General features: G+C 38.4%; 1 protein-coding gene across 1 annotated transcript in view; it reads right to left on the bottom strand.

The window, feature by feature from the left end:
* Positions 1-6,814: 6,814 nt before the first annotated feature.
* Positions 6,815-23,797, bottom strand: part of LOC139745662 (E3 ubiquitin-protein ligase MARCHF8-like) — a 51,125-nt gene continuing 34,142 nt past the window's right edge. Inside the window, exons 3-4 of the mRNA XM_071656056.1 lie at positions 11,498-11,690; positions 6,815-7,492 (exon numbers count right to left, since the gene is read on the bottom strand). Coding sequence (XP_071512157.1) covers positions 7,317-7,492; positions 11,498-11,690 — 369 coding nt within the window. The 3' untranslated portion in view covers positions 6,815-7,316. The remainder of the gene's footprint in view (positions 7,493-11,497; positions 11,691-23,797) is intronic.

The following is a 23,797-nucleotide window of genomic DNA, read 5'->3' as shown; positions in this document are numbered from 1 at the left end:
TTTCAATCGAATTGTTTTCAGTTCACTTTGGTAGTATGTGATTATAGTCACCCATGCCACTAGCAAGCATAAACAGACTACAGGAAGAGTATATGGACATACTATTAACACATACAACCTGTCAACATTACTTTGAATTTGACAATAATTGGCAATATAATACGAAAAAAAGTCCATCTTTCATGCACACAAAAACAAAAACATACAAATTATGAAATACAAAAAAACAAAGCACGTCACTGCAAAATCCATGAACAGTTTGACGTACAATAAAGTGTAGCCATAGCAACATTATGAAAATGTGAAAAAAAAAATGTGTGGGTGTGCTGCAAAATTTACTACAGGAATATAGCATTCTTTGCAACTGTTGGTAAATTATTTAATGAAGTCTCAGTAGAAACACTAGCATGTTGTTGTTGTTGTTTTCTTTTTACTGCAGTTTCTTTTTCTAGAGGAAATGACGTACGAATACATTTTCGATTGGAAAATTCTGTTAATGAAATTTATAGACGTTCATGATTTTTTTTTTGTCAAAGTAATACAAAAAATCAGAGAAACCATCTCAGCCAAAAAAATAATAATAACAAGTAGTCATGCAATAGACAGGAAGCAACATTACAAAAATGTGCAAAAAAAAAGTGTGGGTGTGCTGCAACATTTACAACAGGAATATAGCATTCTTTGCAACTGTTGGTAAATCAGAGAAACCATCTCAGCCAAAAAAATAATAATAACAGGTAGTCATGCAATAGACAGGAAGCAAGTTGTTTGGTGAGGTGAGAAAGCATCATTTTAACTCTTGTTTCTTCCCATCTCCCTGGTCACATGTACTGTCAGTGAAAAGATTTAAGACGTAGCATGCCAATCTCAAATTGGAGCATGAAGGAACTAGCAAATGCTGCCTCATGAGCACTTCACAGACAATTCCAATGTCACCAGAAGTACTCTACAGTTTTGGCTGAATAAGGGTTTGTTAGAGCAATTGTGAATGCTGCAAACTGCATCGAGGTATGGACTCTCTCTAAACACCGTTAAAAAAAAATGAAACAGGGAGAGGTTTACACTTCATGCCATGATGTTCAAAATCTTTCTCTTTTGAAGTTGTCATTTGCATAGAAGTCTCAAAAAATTGGTACATAGAAATCACTTTTTTTTAAAGTAAAAGAATCATTCTACTTTAATATCACATCTTCCACACAGAATAGGTATAAAGCAATGATATAATACAAGAATGCAAAATGTAATAGTGTTTCTCATCATAAATTCATTTATAAGTTATAACTTTTATCTGGCAGTTCAATGCATATGATAATCCTTAAGATCATGATAAATAATGATGCATTTACAGCAAACATTCCAATAGAACTCAATATCTAATTATCAACATAATCATGGCAAGAAAATCTGAGTTGCATACATAGCAACATAAATTCTACTTTAAAGAGCCACATACATTATTCTAGAGTGACTGTTTAGAACCACATAAAAACAATCTAATCTGCTATTCAGGAGATGTCAACAGTAAATATTTTTCATCTTTTCTGTTCACTGAAGATGCGATTCATTTTTCTATTGCACTTAAAATTTTGCCATTAACTCCACCCAAACAAAGCACATTGGCAGCGATCACAATTTAGAAATGTTCAGTTGCAAATAACGGGTCTGTCATATTGTAATGAGTCAAATCATTTTTTAAGTAATTCATCTTGTATTTATTGTGTATCATATACATTCAAATAGTCAAATGCATGCAGTGCATTCTCACCAGCTGCTGTTATGTCACTGTGTTCTTAGTCTGATTTAAATGTTACACTAACATTGTTCATCCCCCTCTCTACCTCTCTCCTTCAAGCAAAAAAATAAAAATAAAAACACAAGTACAACAATTTAAAAAAAACATAGGGGGAAAAATCATTTACAGGTACTAAATTCCCTGTCAGAAAATTACCCTGCTTTTGCTTCTCCATACCTACACCATAACCAAACCCCGTGTGCAAAACTCTTGAGAATAAAGCTTCTTATTTTATTCTGATTGAATGAAAACAAACAAACAAACAATAAACAAATGTGAAATAATAATTGATTAATTGAATCAATACATATGTTTTTCATTTAGTAGTCTCTACATGAACATCCCCCCCCCCCATCACGCCTATCCTCCTCTCCCGTGTAATATCATTCTTTCTTAAGCCACCATCATGGATTTTACTTAAATGTGCATCATTTTAGATTTGTGATGCTTTGTGTTTTGACTTGCAAGTCACCTTCTGTTATTGGTACAGTTTATAACCTAACCTATGTCTTGGTTCTTATTTTTTTAGAGATTTGTATTCAAAGTATTCTGATGGGAGTACTCATGTGGCGGATGGATTTGAAGTACGGGAGTACACTCCAACAGGAGACATTTGTATTTACATGAGTAACTCCTGGCAGTGTAATCATACCTGGGGTTTGTTTCATGAAATCATCACATAAAGGTCTTTTCATAAATCTCAGAATGGCCAAGGTCGCTTTCAGTAGCCATGTGAGACTTTCAAAGAAGAGTAAAATCCATTTCAAGAAGTCTCTCATATATAAGACTTTCATGAAACAGATCCATGGAGCACTGACTCACGCAGCATGTTTGAGAAAAACGAAGGCAGCATCTCAAATGTCTTTGCCAATCTAGCATCCAGAAGGGATTCAAAGGAGATGAATTGCTAGCAGACTGCTCAGAAGACGACACATCGGAGGCAAACCTCAGCTTCCCTTTCATGTTAATGGAACACCAAGCGGGTATACATTTCTCCCTTAAATTTCTTTCCTCATCGTTCCTGTGGATGGCCGTAGAAACAAATTTCCAAGTCAGACAAACCACTGATCCTTACATAATATGTCTGTAAAGTGTATCACTGTAACCATCTTTTCACAAAATATACCCTCGATAGGATAACAGTTTTACCAGCCTATGCATGGGGGGGGGGGGGGGGGAGGGGGGGCTGCAGATTTTAACCACCGTGAAATTTTACATGAAAGTTTCCGTGAGAAGGGAAAGACTGAAATACTGAACATGTGTGAATATCTACGATTTACGTTTTCTCACCATAAACATGGGATATCTATCACTCCCACAAGTTTTCCTGACTGATTCTTTTGAGCAGGAAAGCAGGTAAGAATGTCATGGCCAATGTAAGCCTGCAGCGCTACTGCACACGGCTCAAATTTGGCATGCGCTCAATCAATCCAGCAGTCTGGGATTTCAGCACAATTAAAGAGTGTGATGGGTTTGTGGTGTGATTTTCAACAAACATATGCTGCTGGGTACAGGTAAGATTGCAGATCTGGTTACTAGAACATTTTACAGAGTGTCAAATTAAAAAAAAAAAAAGACACTTTATCTGCATGAATAAGATCTATTGGGGACTGGTGAAACAATCTGAACTCGATTCCTTTCTAAAGTGGATTGAAAATGACAGAATGGAACAAAAATTGTCTGGACCATCCACACACACATTTTGCACTTAAGGGTACCCACAATTTACATCTCGTTCAATCATCAGAAAGAATTTGATAATATGGAGGAAATATTCTCACTGTACATTTACCTTTGTATAGGAGAAAGAGAAGTTTGTTGTAACACTATGTGTGTGTGATCCTTGAAAGGACTTTCAATTAATACACATTTACCCTATTTTTACACATAAATCTAGAATCATGGTCCCTAGAGGATGAGAAATCTATTCAAGATTTATCGGGGGTATTTCTATATCAGTCGGCATTACCAATGCAATATGTGGCAAAATCAAATCCATTAAGACTGATTAGTTTCTGGTACAGGCTTCATCTTGTAATGACTAGTATCTCAGAGCCACTAAACTAGCTCCTCCATCAAAGGGAGGCCAGTTCAATGATGAAAATGTAATGGAATTCCACAGTGACTTGATGGGTTTTCAGCACTAATGAAATATGTGAATAAATAACACATTGATGTAGGTGATCAATAGACAACCTGTCGTGGTTAATACAGGCCAGAATTTTTACTGGAGCTGTTGATATCTCTATGTCCAAGATTGATGGCAGAGATACAAGAGGTGTAATTATGTTTGATGAGGAAAACCTCCTCTGTGATGTCCAAAGTAGATATGACTTATATTCAGAACTTAGTGGGGACATTAATTTGCAGTTTGAGAGGAGTCTGCTACTAATATCAACAACTAATCTAAAAGTAGCACGAAATTCCGATCCCACTTATCAACCTGTATCCCGAGCTTTTCCCATATCCTGTTGTAACCCTGGGGTTGAGCAACTGGTGGGATGTTTTTAAAGGGAAGCTATGGAGCATACAAAACGTATCATAATGGAGAGATATGATGCAAGTAATATTAAACAGATATTGCCTTTTCAGAAGTTTGATATAATGCTTGACAACCCCATGGGAGTTGTGTTTTCTCTGTAGCATGTAGTGCTCAGGAGAAACATGCTCTCAAGGGGGAATTATAAGGTACTGTCAAGTGTTGTAATGCAATAATAAGACAAGGCAATATGTGTTTAATATGTTATGGTCTACATAAATAGAAATCATTTCATTCAAGCTCCGTCTAGAGCCAGTCAAATTCTGGAATTATATTGCCTGATGTGACATCATCACTTATAATACTATATACCAAATCTGATCTTCACTGCATTAGTCACATGATTGCATTTTGACTGATCACCAACCGGTATTTCTGTAGACCATTTAATACATCCTGTAATAATGACTTCTTATAAATAATCACAAAACTATGATGTTCTCAAAATCTCTATATCTCATTCAGGGTGGTCAAAATCTACTTTGGCTTAGGTGCCTATGTCATTGCCTCCTTGCCACCATATACTTTACTTATGAAAGAGAACATACAATAATCTGTTATTAAAAAAAAAAAAAAAAAATATATATATATATATATATATATCTATATATATATATATATATATATATATATATATATATATATATATATATATATATATATATATATAAAATGAATATCTCCAGCATAATTTCTAAGATTTTGATATGACCTCATGAGAAGGTTGGTTTCACAAGGTGCTATAAATCTCATGGCTGGTAGGACTAAGAGTTTGAGTTGAGTGATGAGCACTGCACTTATAGGGGTCAAGGGAGAGACAGATAGATAGATAGGAAATGGGATAGACACAGAAAGGTTAATAATGGGGCAGCAGAGTTGATAATCCATATTCCTTGTCCTGAACTTTGTGAATGACCAGTGCCCCATTTCATAAAAGATGTTTAGGATAGCAACTTTTGCTGGAATGGAAACTGCTCATAGCAACAGCCAATCAGAAAGCTGTATTCTTGTTGTTACCATGACAATTGCCATTCCAGCAAGAGTTGCTATCATATCAAGTTTTTATGAAATGGGGCCCAGGAGAACACATACCCCCGCCCCCCAATTAATTCTTGAATAGGTGAAGTACATCGCAATTGCATTAGCAAAACTATCAATTTATAAAAGTGATTGCTCACTATGTTTTTTTCATACATGAGATAAGGGATGACTGTAGTGAGGTGAGCATGTTCCATGTCCAATGATTTACCCCGCTTTCCTTCCTCCGTTTGTTCCGAGTGAGCCAATATATTAAAATAAACTGGTTAAGTTGCATGCCATAATATTGAACTTATGTAGCACTATGCCTGCCGCCAAACTAATTATAAAAAGGCATAGGGTAAGGGTACCAGTATTTGGTCAGCTACCGGTATTCGGTCACTTATCACTTGTCACCAGCCAGTAAGTTCAACTGTTACAACACACGCAAATCACATCAATTCACATACTTGCACACTCATTCACAACAGGAAACTCCCTCAACTCCCTCCAAAAATCCATCCAAAATCCCAAATTTTACCGTCAAAAGTGCAGAATCGGCGCTACTTTGCAAAAGTGCGCTCAGATTGAGCCCAGTTTTAAGAGTACGGGTCGCCGAAAAAGCGCTAAAAATCGGGATATACGCCGTTCTCTCGCAGGATTTTTTGCTTATCGCAAGCTTTGAGTGTGATGGTATCCTCAAAAACGCAAAAGAAAAACAAAATTTCCGTACGTGCCGATACAGTGTCTCAATGTACAAGGGTTGAATGCAAGTGCCGATTCCCCAGTATTCGGTCACCAACAGGCGCCGCAATGTCGCCGATGCAATTCTGCACCAACAAGGTAGCACGCGGCGCATTTTTCAGCTGCCTTGAACATGCATTGACTTTGAACGCGCATATCGCCTGACCGAATAATGGTCACTGTGACCGTATTCTGGGGAATTTTCAAGGTGATATATTTTTGGATTTTGTGAAATTCTGTGTGATATCTAACAAAATGAAAATTGAGATTAAAGAAATTTGATATATTTTACATACATTGATGTAGATATGATGTATGTATGTATTATTTTAGTTTGAAAAATATTGCAAAAAAGCTTAAGTGACCGAATACTGGGGGTGTTATTATTAGAAATTTTATTATCATTAGAAATCTGAGTAGAAACTAGGGGGAAAGAATATGGGAAAGCATTACTGTAACAGAGTCAACATGTCTGACACATCACATTCACTTTGAAAGATAAGATTAGAAACTAAATAACATGGAACATGTTACCACACATAATTTCTACTATTATTATCATTATTGTTATTGTTGTTATCATTATCATTATTACTATTATTATCATTATTATTATTACTACTACTATTATTATTATTATCATTTTTATTATTACTATTATTATTATTATCATTATTATTATTATTACTATCATTATTATCATTATTATTATAATCATCATCATCATCATCATCATTACTATCATTATCATTATACTTTAAGCTCAAATGTAAATGTCACCTCACAAAGCAATACTGCATTAAATGGCATGTCTTTGTAAAGTCATGAGCATCATGGACAGCAAAACATAACTTGCAATGCATGTAAATCTTAAAACATGGAGGCAATTAAAAATGGAGGCAAGAAGCAGATTTTTAAAAATGAATGAAGAAATCTCCTGTCCTTCCTCAGAATAAAAAAATATGTGCTCGTCATGATGAGAGGAATTGTGGCTACCTCCAAGATAACTACCCATCAGCCTCGGAATGTCAGAAGTTCGTTTTTTTACTTCATATCTATTAAAGTACTTTATGAAAACTGAACAGAGAATTAAAATATCAATGCACCATTCAGATGTGAGTTGAATCATCCGAGTCCCACCAGACATGATTAATTGAGGTCTAGAAGTCCTCCTGTGAATTAGACCCATTACCATTCTAGGTAGGGCCCAAGAGATAACCTCAATCAATTGATAATATCCATCTGTGGCTTGGGAGGCTCCTGAAGGCTGTTCTGCTCCTTAGCCTTAGTCCTCATCTCCGGCGGACAGTTCTGGACGTAGATGACCCTATTGTAGGCCTTGAGCCTCCGCCATAGCTGGACATACACCTTGCACTGGACATACATGAAGACCAAGCCACCTGCAGGATTGACATGTTTGAGAATGAAAGAGAGAAACATTACATATGTCCTTTGAATTCATTCTGAATACAAATCATGTTCAGAATAAAAGCAGCTTGGCTTCAAAGGACCTATTCATGTGCTTTCAATCAGACTTTACCCGTTATATCCAATTTCAATGCTTAAATCCAAGTTTGTTTGTTTTTTCTCATTAGCTGATATAATATCAACATATCATTGTGCATTATTATTAAACCAAGTTAAGGGTAGCCTTTTGTGTTTATGAAAGCAAAACCTATGCAAAAAGGCATATGTAAAACTAGATTATGTCAGCCGACCAGTTTGTTAGTTCGCAACATTCACGATCCATTCGGTTTAGGAGTCATGCACAATTTTAACTTCACAGCGACACTTTGATACTAAAATTTCAGGTGACAGAATAGTATTTTCATATGTTTCAGCTCCTTAACTCTTTACGTGCCATGTTCGCATGCCTGACTCAGTCGACGGCGTGCCAAATTTGCATATTTTGCTCAAATGCTCAAACCCACTCAACCCACCCAAACCGATTGACAAATTGCCAAATGCCAGAGTAAATTAAAAGTGCTTCTCGCGATTCTAATCCTGTCACATGTAGCTTGCATTTTATGTTGCGATTCACTACTTTAAAGTGGAGATTTTTGCAGTGTTGAAATTTTTGTGCATTTTGTGCAACCAGAAACTAGCGCAAAAATAAGTAGTTGATGTCTTGATTCCGCAGAAATAAAAACACCCGAAACACTTTTTACCTGACCGAAGGCGAAAAATTAGTTGCATGAAAATATCCACTTTTACAGTATGAAACGGTATTCCCTGGTGAATCTGCTAGTAAATTCTACATTTCTGTCACTGTTTTGTGTGCAAATGTCATGGCTCTACAATAATGTAGCTACTGGATATTTGAAAGAAAAACAATCACAGATGTGTCACACAATTTCTATCTAAGCAGAGCTTGGCAGTTTCTTTGCAACTTCGTTCATCACTCACATGTCGATAGTAACAAAAATCTGTAAATGTTACATATATTAGAACAAGAGACCCGCGGGTCTAGCGCTCACCTGAGTATCGCAAGTTCACCTTTCACGCAGTCACTAATCTAAATCATTCACAGCTCTACCAAAATTTGACCAGGCATTCTCAAGTAGAAGATGAAAATGTACAATATCAAGGGCCCATTTTTTAAAGATTCCTTAATTTGGGGGGATTGGGGCCCCCTGGGGCCCTCTGGGTGGGGCATGGTGCCCATTTTGATAAATTGAGATATTGACCCCTAGGGACGCTACCTGCCAAGTTTGACAAAAATCCATCATGAGGTTTTCAGGAAGAAGATGAAAATGTACAATTCAGGCCCCCATTTGGACCCTTCCAACCACCCCCCTCCCCCCCCCCCCCCCCCCTACCCAAGAGGGGCACCCCTGGATCTCCTATGAACAAACTTGTAGTATTACTGTATCTCAGCTCTATAACTTTTGATTCTAGAGAAGATTTATAAAGATTCCTTCATTTGGGGGGTTTGGGACCCCTGGGGGCCCCCTGGGTGTGGCATGGTGCCCATTTTAACAAATTGAGATCCTAACCCCCTAGGGATGCTACCTGCCAAGTTTGGTGAAAATGGGTCATGGGGTTCTCAAGAAGAAGATAAAAATGTACAATTTAGGCCCCATTAGGACCCCTCCTCACCCCCTCCCCTGGGTCCCAAGGGGGCACCCCTGATTCTGCCATGAACAAACTTGAAACTACAGTCATCAATGTACTAACTCATAGTATCAACTTAGCTCTATCACTTCTGGTTCTAGAGAAGAAGATTTTTGCGGATTCCTTCATTTTGGGGGGTTTGGGCCCCCCTGGGGCCCCCTGGGTGGGGCATGGTGCCCATTTTAACAAATTGAGTTCTTAACCCCCTAGGGATGCTACCTGCCAAGTTTGGTGAAAATGGGTCATGGGGTTCTCAAGAAGAAGATGAAAATGTACAATTTAGGCCCCATTAGAACCCTTCCCCACCCCCCTCCCCTGGGTCCCAAAGGGGGGCACCCCTGATTCTGCCATGAACAAACTTGAAACTACAGTCATCAATGTACTAACTCATAGTATTAACTTAGCTCTATCACTTCTGGTTCTAGAGAAGAAGATTTTTACAGATTCCTTAATTTTGGGGGGTTTGGGCCCCCCTGGGGGCCCCCTGGGTGGGGCATGGTGCCCATTTTAACAAATTGAGTTCCTAACCCCCTAGGGATGCTACCTGCCAAGTTTGATGAAAATCGGTCCTGGGGTTTTCAAGAAGAAGATGAAAATGTAAAAAGTTTACGCACGACGCACGACGGACGACGGACGACGGACGACGGACGACGGACGACGGACGACGGACGAAGGGCGATCGCAATAGCTCACTTGAGCCTTTGGCTCAGGTGAGCTAAAAAACGAAATGTTTTCCCAAAGCATGACTATGCTGCTGTCTCAGAATAATGGCTTTTGCATCATGGCACACAACGAGCTTAGAATGTCATTACAATCCTACTTCAGCCAAAATCAAAGAAATTGATGAAATAGGCATGTAATAGGCTCTACTTTAATTTTTTTTTTTTGGGGGGGGGGGGCATTCTACAGAGAAAAATATAATACATTTTTGGATCGCTGCAATACTGCTGTGAAAAAACTGATTCTCTGAAAAAGTGAATAGATTTAAAAATGAATAAATTACTTCTAATATGTACACATTGTGCCAGAATATAAAGGGATGTGTTCTTCAACAATTGTTGTTTGCAGTTTAATCATCTCTTCTTTTGCAGTACATGCTCTCCCTGCAATATTATCATATTTTTATGTTTTACAAAGTACTTTTACACCTTGGATCAGAAATTTAACCCTTTTCAATATCAAGACAAACATCAAGAGTTACTTGTATACTTGAGGACTTATGTATGATACATCTTGCCACTTGTGATTCAGATGAAGTATTTTCTACTGGATTACACAAATTGAAGCTAAACAAAGAGGCTGTTAAGAATGTATATTTAGAGAAAGATTATGACACTCAGCAGACATTGTTGATATATCTTTGTACACAATGCTGCATTTCAACTTCATAATTTGTAACTGTATGAAAGTTTGTACTGTTAAACACGATATTTTCACGGCATGAAATTTTCGTAAATGGGAGCCGACTTATTCGCATCATGAAATTTTCGCGAGTTGCCTCAAACATTCAATGCATAGAGTTTTAGACAAGATCTTCAGCGTGCATTTTAATTTTGCGAAACTCCGCTCCGCGAAATTAGAATGCACGTGACCATTCCTTGTTTTACAGTATTTGTCTGTACATTTAAAACATGGCAACAATTATTTCTATATGATTTTCTTTTTGTTTAGCTGTCACCTGTTTCCTCACTTCGTTTTTTCATGATATAATTATAAACGATTATTTTGTATTTATTCATGTTTTTTTCATTACTTCAAAGGCCTTAGATTTCTTGGACGATTGTTTGCTAGGTAGTCTGTAGTTTATATTCTATTGTACAATTTTGAATGCCGACATAATATTTGTAAAGCTATAGGCAATTTAGCCCCTGGGCTACGATGTATAACATGAATAGGTAAACCTTTCGATACAAAAGAAAATAAATTCAGAGTGATAATCTATTCATAGGATATGGGAGTTCGCATGTGCAAACAGAAACACAATTTTGTTATTGCCCTCTGACCACAAAATCCAAAATATATCAAGTCAAAATTTCTAATTCGTCAGTGTGTCCCATTATATTCTAGATCCATACACTCGGTACCAAAGATCTTGACAGACAGCATAGATGCAAACTCAAAACCACCATGTCTCCAAGAAAATAACTTCCAGCTTTAACCCGTTGAGGACGCACTGATTTTGCTACAACACGCATTTCCCACACACAATTGCCCGAGTATACTCGGGACTCATCCTCAATGGGTTAAGAATTCTCAACACATCTGCCATTTCTAAGCTTGCAATGCCCCACCTGTGAAGCCAACGGCTACGACGACCAGCTTGGTCCAGAATGGCCACTCCATGCCATCCTGGTGGATCTCCGTGGAGGTGCGGTCTATCAGGACATAGAGGGCCCAGATCACACACGTGACGGCGATGATGTGAAACGACACGGAGCAGATGATCTTCCGTTTCTCGGCCACTGACATGTCAAGCTTCTCCCACTGCAAAATGGTGGTGGGGGGGGAGGGGACAAAGAGAGAGAGAGAAAAAGACATTCTTGAATGGCAGGAAGTATTTTGATACTCGGGAAGTAGCAATAGTACTTCCTTCCACCGAAATGCCACACATTATATGTCAAGACAAATATATACAAACCGCTTCCAATACCTCTCACCTTTAAAAATCATTTGTCTTTAGGGCTACAAGATGTCACTGCAGATCATTACCCTCCAAGACACCTTTCCAGTGTGTGCATGCACAAACTCACACACACTGTCCAACACAAAATACATACATCCCATCTACCCAATGCAATACTAAATTGTGACATTCAAACACGCAGAGTTGTTGCCACCATAATGTACAACTGTGGTAGTGGAAACATGGTTGATATCAATGTGATTAATAGCATGTGATGCTAACACCATATTTTTCCAGTCTACGTGCATCTTTTCAAGACTTCCTGAAAAAAAACAAAAAACAGTTGGACCCCAAGAATGACCCTAAAAGAAAAAAGTACCTGTCGTAATCAGGTCTCCTGCACAACATTAATTATAGATATCAACAATATTCATCTAGGGGCACAAATAAAAATTCAGCATCATGCAAGTATTATACTTACACAAGAGCATCACTTGACATTTTTCCTTTAAAGCACTACCATAACAATATCAGTGTTACACTAATTCATCTAACATGTTACACCCCCAAAGATGACTTTTGCTTGATATTTAGAATATGAACTGCACAAGCACAGACTATACCTTATCATCCAAATCCATCGTCCTGTTCATTTGAAAGCTCATAGAGTAACTACGGAACATTTTTGGATTCCCCCTCTGCCCCCAGTTTTTATGTATATTGGGTAAATCGACATTTATGACGCCCTATACAATACGGAATCTACAAGAATTTCTGGGTTAATCTGACATGCCTCCTAAACATCTGGGGCATCTAAAACGCGTCCAGATTGTATACAATCCAAAGTAATGGCTGACGGACGAAACTTTTATGCAACAATGCATCAATCCAGTCATTCCAACGATACAACGATACATATCTTATACTGAAGATTATGTGATGTCAATAGTTCTGCGTTTAAGCGCTCCCTTTTTCTTCTGAAAAAAAAACCCTCAACAACAACAACAACAACAACAACCACAAACTCATACTGAAAAATGCGAAAGATAAAAATGAACTCTGAGAGTTGTGGCCTGTCAATCAAGTCTACTTGCATATTTTTACTACACATTTTAAAACTTTTCATTTTATGAAGATCACTTTCAAGCCAGCAAGACTCATCTTCATGTTGCCAGATCCTGCTGTTGGGCCTTGAATACATTTATTAGAGACTGTCATTAAACTTTAATTCTGAATTTTCTTCTGACTGCAGTGAAAACTATGATCTGCATTATGGCAACATTGCATACCGGCACTGGTCCGACAGTACCTGACCAGTAAAAATCACTGTTGGACCAGTAACTTTTTCAGGAATGGACCAGTAAAAAATGGCAAAACTGGGTACCTACTGGTCTGACTGACCAGTAGAAAAAATGGGTTAGTGTGCAGCCCTGATTATGGTATACTGTGAGCTATTCATCATATATGCCTGTTCCCTTCTGTATAAACTAGGTAGCAGTATTGATTACAATACAACATACCTTATCCTATTTTTTTTGTGTGTGTATTTTCATTTGTATACCTTATCTCTGTCAAACACATATATTTTGGTGACATATTCGAAAATTTCTTCACTGATCTCTGTAAAGTACCGGTACACAAAGGGCCGAAGAATCTCATCTGGAGTTGACCACTACAGATAAGCACACGTGTTGATGCACGTATTTGCTGACCGTTGCTATTCATGGTTTCGAATGTACCAAGGTGGGCAACAAATGAATCAAACCATCCATGAATCTCCACGCTACCAGGTCTCTAATCCATTGGCTTTCTGTGGAGCAGGTTTCAGTACTACAGCAAATTATGCTTAAATGACATGATTTTAACTAAGTAACAAGTATATCCTGCATGAGTTTGAGGACACATATCATATGAGACAGTATACTGCCTGAGCTCGGATACCGTTTGTGTTTCATCTATGAAAGAGATAAGAATCAGCAAATACATAAAGCTTGTCAATCTGCAGGTTTAGTGCTCGTGTGATAAGCTACAAAACATAAAAGAGAGATACAGAGACAGACAGACCGAGGAGGGAAGGAATGGGAGAGAGGAGTGGCAGAGATAGAAACAGGATAGTATTTTATGGTATCGTTTTGTGGGGCAACGAAATGCCAGTGGTAGGTCATAATATATTTCATTTTCCATTTGTGATTATCTCTGTGGCTTCACGGCCTGTTTGGTCACGCTAAGGCACATGTGATGAGCTCAAACCGTACGCTGCCAACTGTCCATTCACTGACTATTCACTCAATTAATCTTTACTGACTGCCAGTGCCGAAAGATATTCTCCTACGATGGAGACGCTTGGTGATTGGGGAAGGAAGGGGGTGACCTTATTTGCATACTAGCCACTGTAACATAAAAACTCGCTATCAACACCAAATTACAGTAACTGTCATTACATGTAGCAGCACAAAGAGATTGCTCCTCATTTGGTTGTGTAGCAATCTCCTTATATTGATTCAATATGTAGATAAAACCTTCTCAGCACACTCATGTACCCCCTGACAAGCACAATCCGTGAGCACGAAGGTATTCAGTGCCATAAAACATGCCCCCACCCCCCTTTGGATACCAAGTTGACAGTGATAAGGCATTTGACAAGACAAGAGCACAACAGTTGCCAGGTAATAAACATGAATGCTGGAGATAAATCCTGTGGAATACAAGCAGTGATCCACATGCCAGTGAACACAGTAGGCCCATTTACACTTGCATGGAAAAATCACGATTTTTCTAAAATCGCGACATTTGGGTGTAAGTTGCTAAGCAACTACACCCAAACGCCCTCGAAACATCGCCAGAAAAATCGCCAGCCGGAGTGCGATTTTTTGAAACATCGCGAAGTTTGAGGCGAAGTTAGCGAGTGTAAACCCAAGCTGCAGAAATATCGCGATTTTTCATCACGTGACTCTCGGTATCGGATTGCACTGGGCAGCTCCCGATCCCTCTTTGGAACGTGTAGAGAGCACGTCGGTCACTGGCCAGCAGGAGAGTACTGTACTAGTACACGGGAAAGACAGCTGTGTACAGCCACAGGTCTAAACGGCCGATCCTCGGTCGGCTCGTGGTCTCTCACCTCCCCCTCCCTGATGAAACTAGTACACTGTACGTGAAAACTACTACTGGTAGCAAACCCGAAGTTCTCCAAACACGTATCATCACCCCATGACAACTAAACAAAATAATGTTCTCCCAGAAATGCGTTGATTCAGATTGTGGGAGTGCCCGTACTGCTCTCGATATAATACGTTGTTTGTGGAATACAGGACTCAGGAGTACGTAACAAGTGTAAGTTCTTGCTGTCGCCTGATAAAATACCAGTCCTAACTTCCAAGTCTTACTTCCCACTTTCGTCATATCGGCGAAATTTCATGATCCTCCTGAATGCTGCTGTAGAAGAAGTTTTACACACCTACTACGTATGTGATCTAATATAGCAAGCTACATAGTTTTACCGTAAGTAAACAGTCTCGAGAAGCACAAATTTATGTGTGCATTGTACTGATGTGATAAAAAGCCCTGGCTCAACGTTCCAACCAGCCAGCTGTGATCAAAATATACTGCACTGCAGTGAAAACGAACAGAATAGCGCGCGCTTCCACTCAGCTACCGTGTTGAAAACAGGTAAATTACGCATGCGCACTACCGACCAAAAAATCGCGATGTTTCGTGAAGCTAAAACTTCGCGTGCTTTTGCGCAAGTGTAAACGGTGGACCAAAATATCGCGATTTTAAAAATCGCAATGTTAGTAAGTGTAAATGTGGCTCGTGAGATATTTGCTCCTGGAACAATTGCTCTGGTCTTAATTTCTTCAAGGACCGAGGGTTAAGGTTGTGATAGGATTTTCTGTTTAGTTTGATGAGAGGATTAGGTTTAAAAGGGTTACGTACATAGGTAGAATTTAGTTTGGCTAAGCGTGCAGATATTTCATGGAAGCATGCAGTTGTCGCAAGAGCAAATGTCATAGAACCAGGGAACATAACAATACAATACAATAACAAGTCTTCATTACGAAACTGCACAAATTTACCCCCCAAAATAAGAATGCTTTCAAAATTTCTCCTGTAGAATATAATTTCAGCTTGCTTATTCTGTAGCACAGAAAAAGAAGAAAAATAATCCACTCCTGAACCTTTGTAACCATTAAGTTTTGAGGAAATGAGCACTGATCCACAATTCATGCAAAATATAATTAAAAAAAACTTCATAGATGACATCACAGTCATTATGACTCTTTGTCTTGAAGTTTCCCTTGTACAGTTGTAGTTTAATGGTTTACACCTCAGTAATTTATCAAATCACAAAAATTAATCTGGATTTTCTTGATTTTCCTAAAATGTACTGATAGGACCTGATTATATCTGGAATACTGCTATGAATTGTCTTCTAGAAAAAGAGAAAAGGATCTTGATTAACAAACATCTTATTCCAATTGTGAATCTTTGTGAGAATAGAAATACACACACACAGACACATAAAGTCAAGAATGTTCTTTCTAGCAACATACACTGGCCACAGAACCCTTGGCAAAAACACAACAAAGCAAAACAAAAAATGGCTTAGTTCTTTAATAATTCCAAATTCTAGATAGAGAGAAAACAAAAGTCAAAGCCTATCCACTGCACTGGGAGCTGTACTGTCCGATCCTCTGCAATTTCTAATCACCATTTCTGATGAATTCATGCCCTGCATTGTATAGACCTGTTTAGTAAATGAATGATACTACCCACTGACTCGAGAGGGTAAGGCTGAGACAAAAACAAATTAGTGATACTCCGAACCTACATGAATCCATCTCAACAATACCCTGCACACTTCAGTGCATAGAATTCAATATACAAGCTTGCATGTAAATAGTAAAAAAAAAAAGACAAGATGAACAATCAGCATAACATATTTGATTTTCTCATCCACGAATAACCTGACCTTTGGTAATATGCTTGCACATGGCTTGGAAATACACACTGAACTAAAAGATATTGCTACAAAATTCATCAGCAACACCCACACATACAAATGCAAATCAACTCCACCTCTCGGGTCCACAGAAAGCTGCACTTCAATTTGTACTATTTATGGCACTTCAATTGCATGATATGCTCAATATCTGTTAAAAATCTGATTTTGTCACTGCAGTTGCAGTCATGGATAAGATATTGTTACAGAGCAAAAAGGGACCTTTAACAATTGATAGTAGATCTTGTCAGCTTGTTGCTGGATAATGCGATCGGGCGTGTGCGACGTGACATCATGTAAAGCATCACAGCACTGACCAAACACACAAAGATGATGGATGTTGGCTCTTACTCCTCTTGTTTTGCCAACTGCGGTAGAAAAGTCTCACATTTTTTCCCTCCACATCTACTTGTGAGACGAATTACAGTGTATGCTGCGTCCCACTGTCGTGCTTTTCATGACCACATAATCCGCTGAGCAGCAAACAGAGAAAGATTAGTCTCTTACTGCGTATCTTCAAATCTTACAGTCTGTTATTTCCATGGCAACCAAGTGTGAAAATGCAAAAAGACAGCGGGGGAAACAAATGGAACAGAGGAAATGGGAAAACATGAGGAGGAAGAGAAGGAGAACAAAAAAAAACGTCTGTGAGTAGAAGGCAGAGTGAGGAGAATGTGGATGCATGGAAGGAAATATAAGGCACAGGAATGGAAAAAGGAAGCAGAAAGACAAACAAAACAAAACCTGGTTGAAAAAAAAAATACTCAGAGTGCTCGGGTGAAGATGAGGGAGAGATTGCGATGTGACCGAGAAAGAGAGAGAGGGGAAGAGAGAGAGCAGGGATGATTCAGCAGTTTAATGACTGATCCACTGGTAAAAAGACACTTTTTATGTTTCCTTCTGAAACATCTGATAAAAGAGATAAATTCTCTTCTGGTGCCATAGAGATGCATCCATCCACAGAAGCAGAGTATAGAATACCCAAGTGTGATGTCACAGGCATTCATCGCCATGGAAACCAACTCTAGAACTTCCTCAGCTGGCCTAAATTATCAGTGCACACTATTGTTGCTAACCATGCTCGCACCTGGTTCCCACCCAAGCTATATCAAAGGCTTTGAAATCATTATTTCTGTGCTCAACGGCCATGGTCACACTGGAAAAAAATTGCGAAGTTTATAATCAAGATCTAAAAGATCTTGAAGTTTTGCCAGTGCCGGTGACCGTAACTTCCCACATACCTTCTCACAAAACTTCTCGCAAAACTTCCCATTCAAACTAGGGATATTCCCCCCCCCCCCCATCTCCCCAAATTTCTAGATCTTTTGCCAGTGTGAATGCTAGAGACTGAAACTTTGCAAAGTTTCTCGCGTGACCAGTCCACCACCCATTTGTGGGCGGTGCCTCCAAAGCGCATGGTCATTGTGATGAACAAGTGAGCATTGTTACATCACAATCACCAACTGTCAGACCGCGTTCTTTCTTGCCCACAAGCACATGTGACTCAAACTTTTCAGTCCAAAGATCGAGAAGTTTGGCTGCCAGTGTGAACAGACAACAAGCGATTGCAAAGACTTCGCTATCTTAGATTTCTTGATCTTTTGCCAGTTTGACCACTGCTTTTGACGATCAAAATGAGGAAATCTGCATGAGTAAATACCATGCACCTTGTCCAGATGGGGAGCACTAAGGTGTCCATATAAATACAAAAAAGTAAGACTCGATTTCTATGATGAAAAGGCATGCAGATACCAAATAAACATGACATACTAAAACCATTCATGTACTTTCACAATAGATTGTTTGCCTCCAACCAAAATATAATGAAACAAAATTGTATACATCTCTTTATCACATAGTGTCATTACATGTTCAATCAGAAATTACTGTCAAATCTACTATCCCTGGAGGGACACTGTACACTCAAAACTTTTGTGTTTCCTGCAGTTGACACAAATTTTGCTGTGGCATTTGACAGTCAGACAAGCCCACATAATATGTTACAGTAATACCACTGTGAGATACCAACTATATGTTATATGGGGGGGGGGGGGGTCAAGTTGTACACACATGTTGATATTTTAAATTTCATTCCATCCATTTCACCTTTCCTGACGCATTTTCCTTGTCTAAAATTGTATACTAGTATCACCTCTGGGCCCCGTTGCAAGAAAGTTGCAATCAATTGCAAATAATTGCTAATTTTGAAACAACCATTCTGATTGGCTCAGGGTCTGCCCTATTAAGAAGACATGCATGCAACAATGATTTTGATTGGCCAGTGACAATCAGTTGCAAGTTGCGTTTAAACGCAAAGTTTCTAGCAACGGGGCCCTGGAGGCATATTTTGTCCTAAGTATACTTTATGTAATCAACTCTTGACTACCAAACGGTATTTGTTTCAATTGGCACTCGACCTATCAAATTCAGGAAAACACATTTAGGTGGTTTATAATGGTATACTTTTATCAAATTCTCTTGATGTTAATTCATTTATGTTTTGTTAGAAAGAGTAAAAACTATGTTTCTTTTTAGTGGTATTGTTTGTTTTGGTTGTAAAATTTGCAAAAGCCTCTTCGTGCTAATAATTCAGAAGAACAAAGTTCCTATTCCACTCTCATATTAGCACACATTTTGTTTTAGAAAACAAACATTTCTGCTCTATGCATATTTGACATTAAATTCAAACAGTTCTAAGTGACTCTCCAATATAAGATTAAGCAGTAAATTTCAGTTTCGTGATGGAAAAATCTGAACTTGACAAGCTAAGTATTGAAAGGAGGCACACTTTTTTTTTCTTAAGTGTACAACATATGTGACCCGCTACAACAAAAAGGTCCTAAAGTCGCGCACGGTCGAAGCCGTGAAAATCGAGTTTGAAGTCAGAGCATTAAAATTGGTCAAAACTTACGATTTTCTGATTTTGATATATTATTGAAGTCTAACATGTCTTCTATCATCTGTCGAAATTTTGAAGCAAAATGATCAAAGGAGAGATTAAAAAATAGCGTTTTTCTGAGCCATGTTTTTTGGCGTTTCAACGAAGCAGAAACTGTTTCGAAAATTTGGATTGAGCATCACAGATAGGCTCCGCCCCTAACAACGACCAGAGTGATCTCATTGGTCAGTTTGCTGCTTGCTGCTAACCGAAGCGTGAAGCTCGCACGCTGCCCAGTCGACTGGTGCATGCGGGCGGGGTGCGCTATGCTCAGCCGCTTCTCACATCCTGGTCACTGATTGGTTGGTGAGGAGACCGCCGACGCTGATGTGCTTGAATGAACTCTTCGGGGGTTGCTAGGGCTTACCTTCTATTGTCCAGAGGTGAAAACTGACTAGCGTGTCCCTTGATCGCGATTGCGTCGTAAGGAAGACTTTTAGGGCGCTTTTGTCGAAACAGTGATTTTCCAGACGTCTCGACATGCTCTCTTTTAAACATCGATATCTCCGCAGCCGATTATTCTTATAAAATGTGTTATATATCAATTTAAAGCAGAAAGATTAGGGGATTATATCATGCAATTTCCAAATAATCGACCTCGCCCGACTTTAGGATCATTTTGTTGTAGCGGGTCACATATCAACACTCTGCATTCTCAGAATCCTTTTGTCCCAGAAATTGTTTTGCAAGTAATCAGAATAATGATAGGATCACAAGTCCAAATCACCTGCACTCAAATGCGACCACAACAAACTATTTTAGAACAAAATCATACTCTGATGAGGCATGCTATTTCTTATCCTGTTTTTTTTTCTCTCTTCTTTTGCTATGGTGTTTCAAGATTTTTTTTTTGTCAACTCCTGTACAGTTGCAGGGGTTTGTAAAAACAGAGTAAAAAATCACACAAATAGAAACAGAATACAATTTCCACGAAAACATGACAAAGCTACAAATCTTTTCAGAGCCTGATGTCGAGATGCCATCTGGCTAATGGCATAAGAATTATGTTACCTGGAACTGTCATCCACTTTTCATGTGCAATAAATTACATCCTTCATATAGCAGGGGCCAAGGGTGCAATATGAATACCACTCACATCCTCCTCTTCTTGTTACACTGTGACATCCTGTACATGCCAAATATTTCACAAGGTTTTTATTTTTGCAAGGTTTTAATTTCATGAATTTTGCAAATTGGGTGCTATTCGCAAATTTAAAAACATGCAAAAATATTTACTCTGATCCCGACATGAATGTGAGGGGCATGCATACATTTCTCCATTCAGTACTTTACTCCACAATGGCAAATTTAACCACTCCAAAAATTGACGGCAACTTCCAATTCGCAAAAAATTAGACTTGCTAAACATATGGCATATACAGTAACTAACATGTTCAAAGATTTTAACACTTCCCCATCTTCTTTCAAACTGTCGCAATATTTAGTGGAATTCAAAACACACACACACACCGATTACAACTAATTAATGAGTGATCACCACTTCCAGCTGAGCCCACCACACTTTTCCCTGAAATGTTACGATTACTGGTTCCACCAACAGCCTGCCACATCCATACACATACCACTTGAATAGTTGTCATCCTCATAGCAAATGCATGGGCACATATTTACACAAGGCTGGTCTAAGAGCAGTTAATGCATTCTCGATGATACACATATTATAACCTCGCTGTCAGGCATTCAAACAAAAATGGGGAAAAAGGGAAAAATAGAACTGTCTGTTGCCATACAGCCTTGATCTATTTTCTTGACAGTGGTAAGCTTATTTCACTGATTCAAATCGAGAGTATCAAGGTCAGAGATGAGGTACTAAAACATTTTCCTTAAATCACAACACAGACCATAACAATCATATATTTTTCATTTTTCATTTCTGGGCCTTCCTTTTTTAAGCCTGTCAAAATCTGCTCCCTTGACATTTACCTCGAATCTACAAATACATGTGTTTTTTTATTCAGTCAGTCCTCCTATGTCCATACCAAGTAATACACTCATGAGGATACCGAGTGGTAGCTCCGTTTCATAACAAAATGGCTGCTACAATCTTGTTCATTAAAATTGGCATGCAGACATGAATAATTCTTTTTATAATCAAGCGAATTTCTTGCATTGCTATTTCAGTACTCACAACACAAAGTGTTTATTTCAATGTTTATTTCTTTTTAATTTCCTTTTATATTATCTTTTTTCAAAGTTTGGTTTTCAAATGTATTGCAGATATTTACCAGCATGTTTGGTTTCTCATTCTTCTTTTCCCAGGAATCAAAATGATTACAAATGAGAATCAAATCTGCTTGACTATTGCCAAATCTTTCTTCCTTTGTCATAACGACACACAGTAGCTACAAACAAACTTGTCTATTCCATCATAGATATTCCTTCATCAGTTACACTTGATATTCCCGGCAATGCAAGAATGCAAATACAAATCTTTGACTACCACACGATATTTGTCCCATGTGGGACTCACTCCATCGAGTTCAATAAATCACATTTTGATGCAATATCTTTTGACCATATTTTTCCTTTATTCTTTATTAGCATTTCATAAGGTAAAGTAGAGGAAAAAAAAGATTTTCTTTTCTATTTTAAGCTGTCTGTTGTTCATGAAAAATTGTTTTAGTTTGAGAATTCACTTATACTGGCAACACATTTCAGAACATTGATGTTCCTATTTCTTCTCAAATCAAATATGCAAACATGTGTAAAATCCTCTTTCTGAATTCAAGCATATTGAATGCATTCAAACAGTTCCATCCATCACTGTGTCAAATATAGAATATGAAGTAAAATTCAAAGTCACAAAGTCATAAATTTCATGATGACAAGATGATAAATTTCCTCCGCAAAACTCCTCCCGGATTTGATGGATTTTACGCTGAAAAACCCATGCAGAGGTTCTTCAACCCTGTATAGCTCTAAGCAGTTTTTTTTTTTTTTTTTTGGTATTTGTTTTGGTTTTCATAATCATCATGTCATTGCCCTATGCATTGGAGGAATCAGTTGATTTAGGACTAGCTTGCATGGGTTCAGAACAAAATTTATCACACAGTTCACCTTATTTTCATTCACAGTAGGGTGATACAATGATGATACAAACCAGGACACGCACACACATACATACCAGGGCCGGCGGAGTGTTTTTAAAAGTGTGGGGGCCCACTTCCGGGTTTCATGAGCTAACAAGCAAAAAAAAAAAAAAAAAACATGTCCCCAGGCTCAAAAAAGAAAACAAAAATAAAGGTTAAAGGTAAATCTTCTGTGTAAAAACATAACCTTACCGCGCTCACATTTCAAGATCTCTATCTTACTTCCGGGTTAACGAAAGTGTGGGGGCCCAAAATGATAACACCTTATGTACTTCTTTGTATGGTGCACAAAAAGTGTGGGGGCCTGAGCCCCCACGGCCCCCACGGCCCCCACGGTTCCGCCGGCCATGCACACATACACACGGTACACCCACACACATCAGGATGGTAGAGGGCTGTTAAATGATTTTAAAGAGGGGCGATCATGGCTGATTCAGGTAATACAGCATTAACAAACCCTTTAACCTGGAGTATACGTAATCCTAGATGACATGCTCACCAGTTTTTCTTAAATTCTGAACAGTACCCTGTGATAAGGACCATCACAAAACCCACTTTCCGCATGCAGACTTTTAATGAGAACAATCCTGTATGAAGTGAAGAGTTAAAATGGTGGTCATATATCTATCATGTGTGATACATTAGTTTGCACGCTACCACGGTGCAATTTTATATTCTCCCCCTCCCCCCCCCCCCCCCCCACCCTACAGAAATATAGATTCAATACTTTTACATCTTGTTTAGATATCTTTCTACATAATTTTACACATTAAATACATTTCTTGGAGGATGTTGCTTGCAGTTTATAGAACTACTTCATATGGAATGAAAGGACTGTCTTCCAGTTAGACTTGATTGTTACAGTATTTCATCTTTATTCAAATATTTGGCACTTTATGAATGATGCATGACGAAAAATAC

Source organism: Diadema antillarum, unplaced genomic scaffold, assembly GCF_040938485.1.
Source record: "Diadema antillarum isolate AM-2024a unplaced genomic scaffold, OU_Dant_1.0 seq00001284_RagTag, whole genome shotgun sequence".
NCBI lineage: Eukaryota > Metazoa > Echinodermata > Echinoidea > Diadematoida > Diadematidae > Diadema > Diadema antillarum.
The sequence above is the reverse complement of the archived record's forward strand: the minus strand, read 5'-3'. Positions and strand labels throughout refer to the sequence as shown.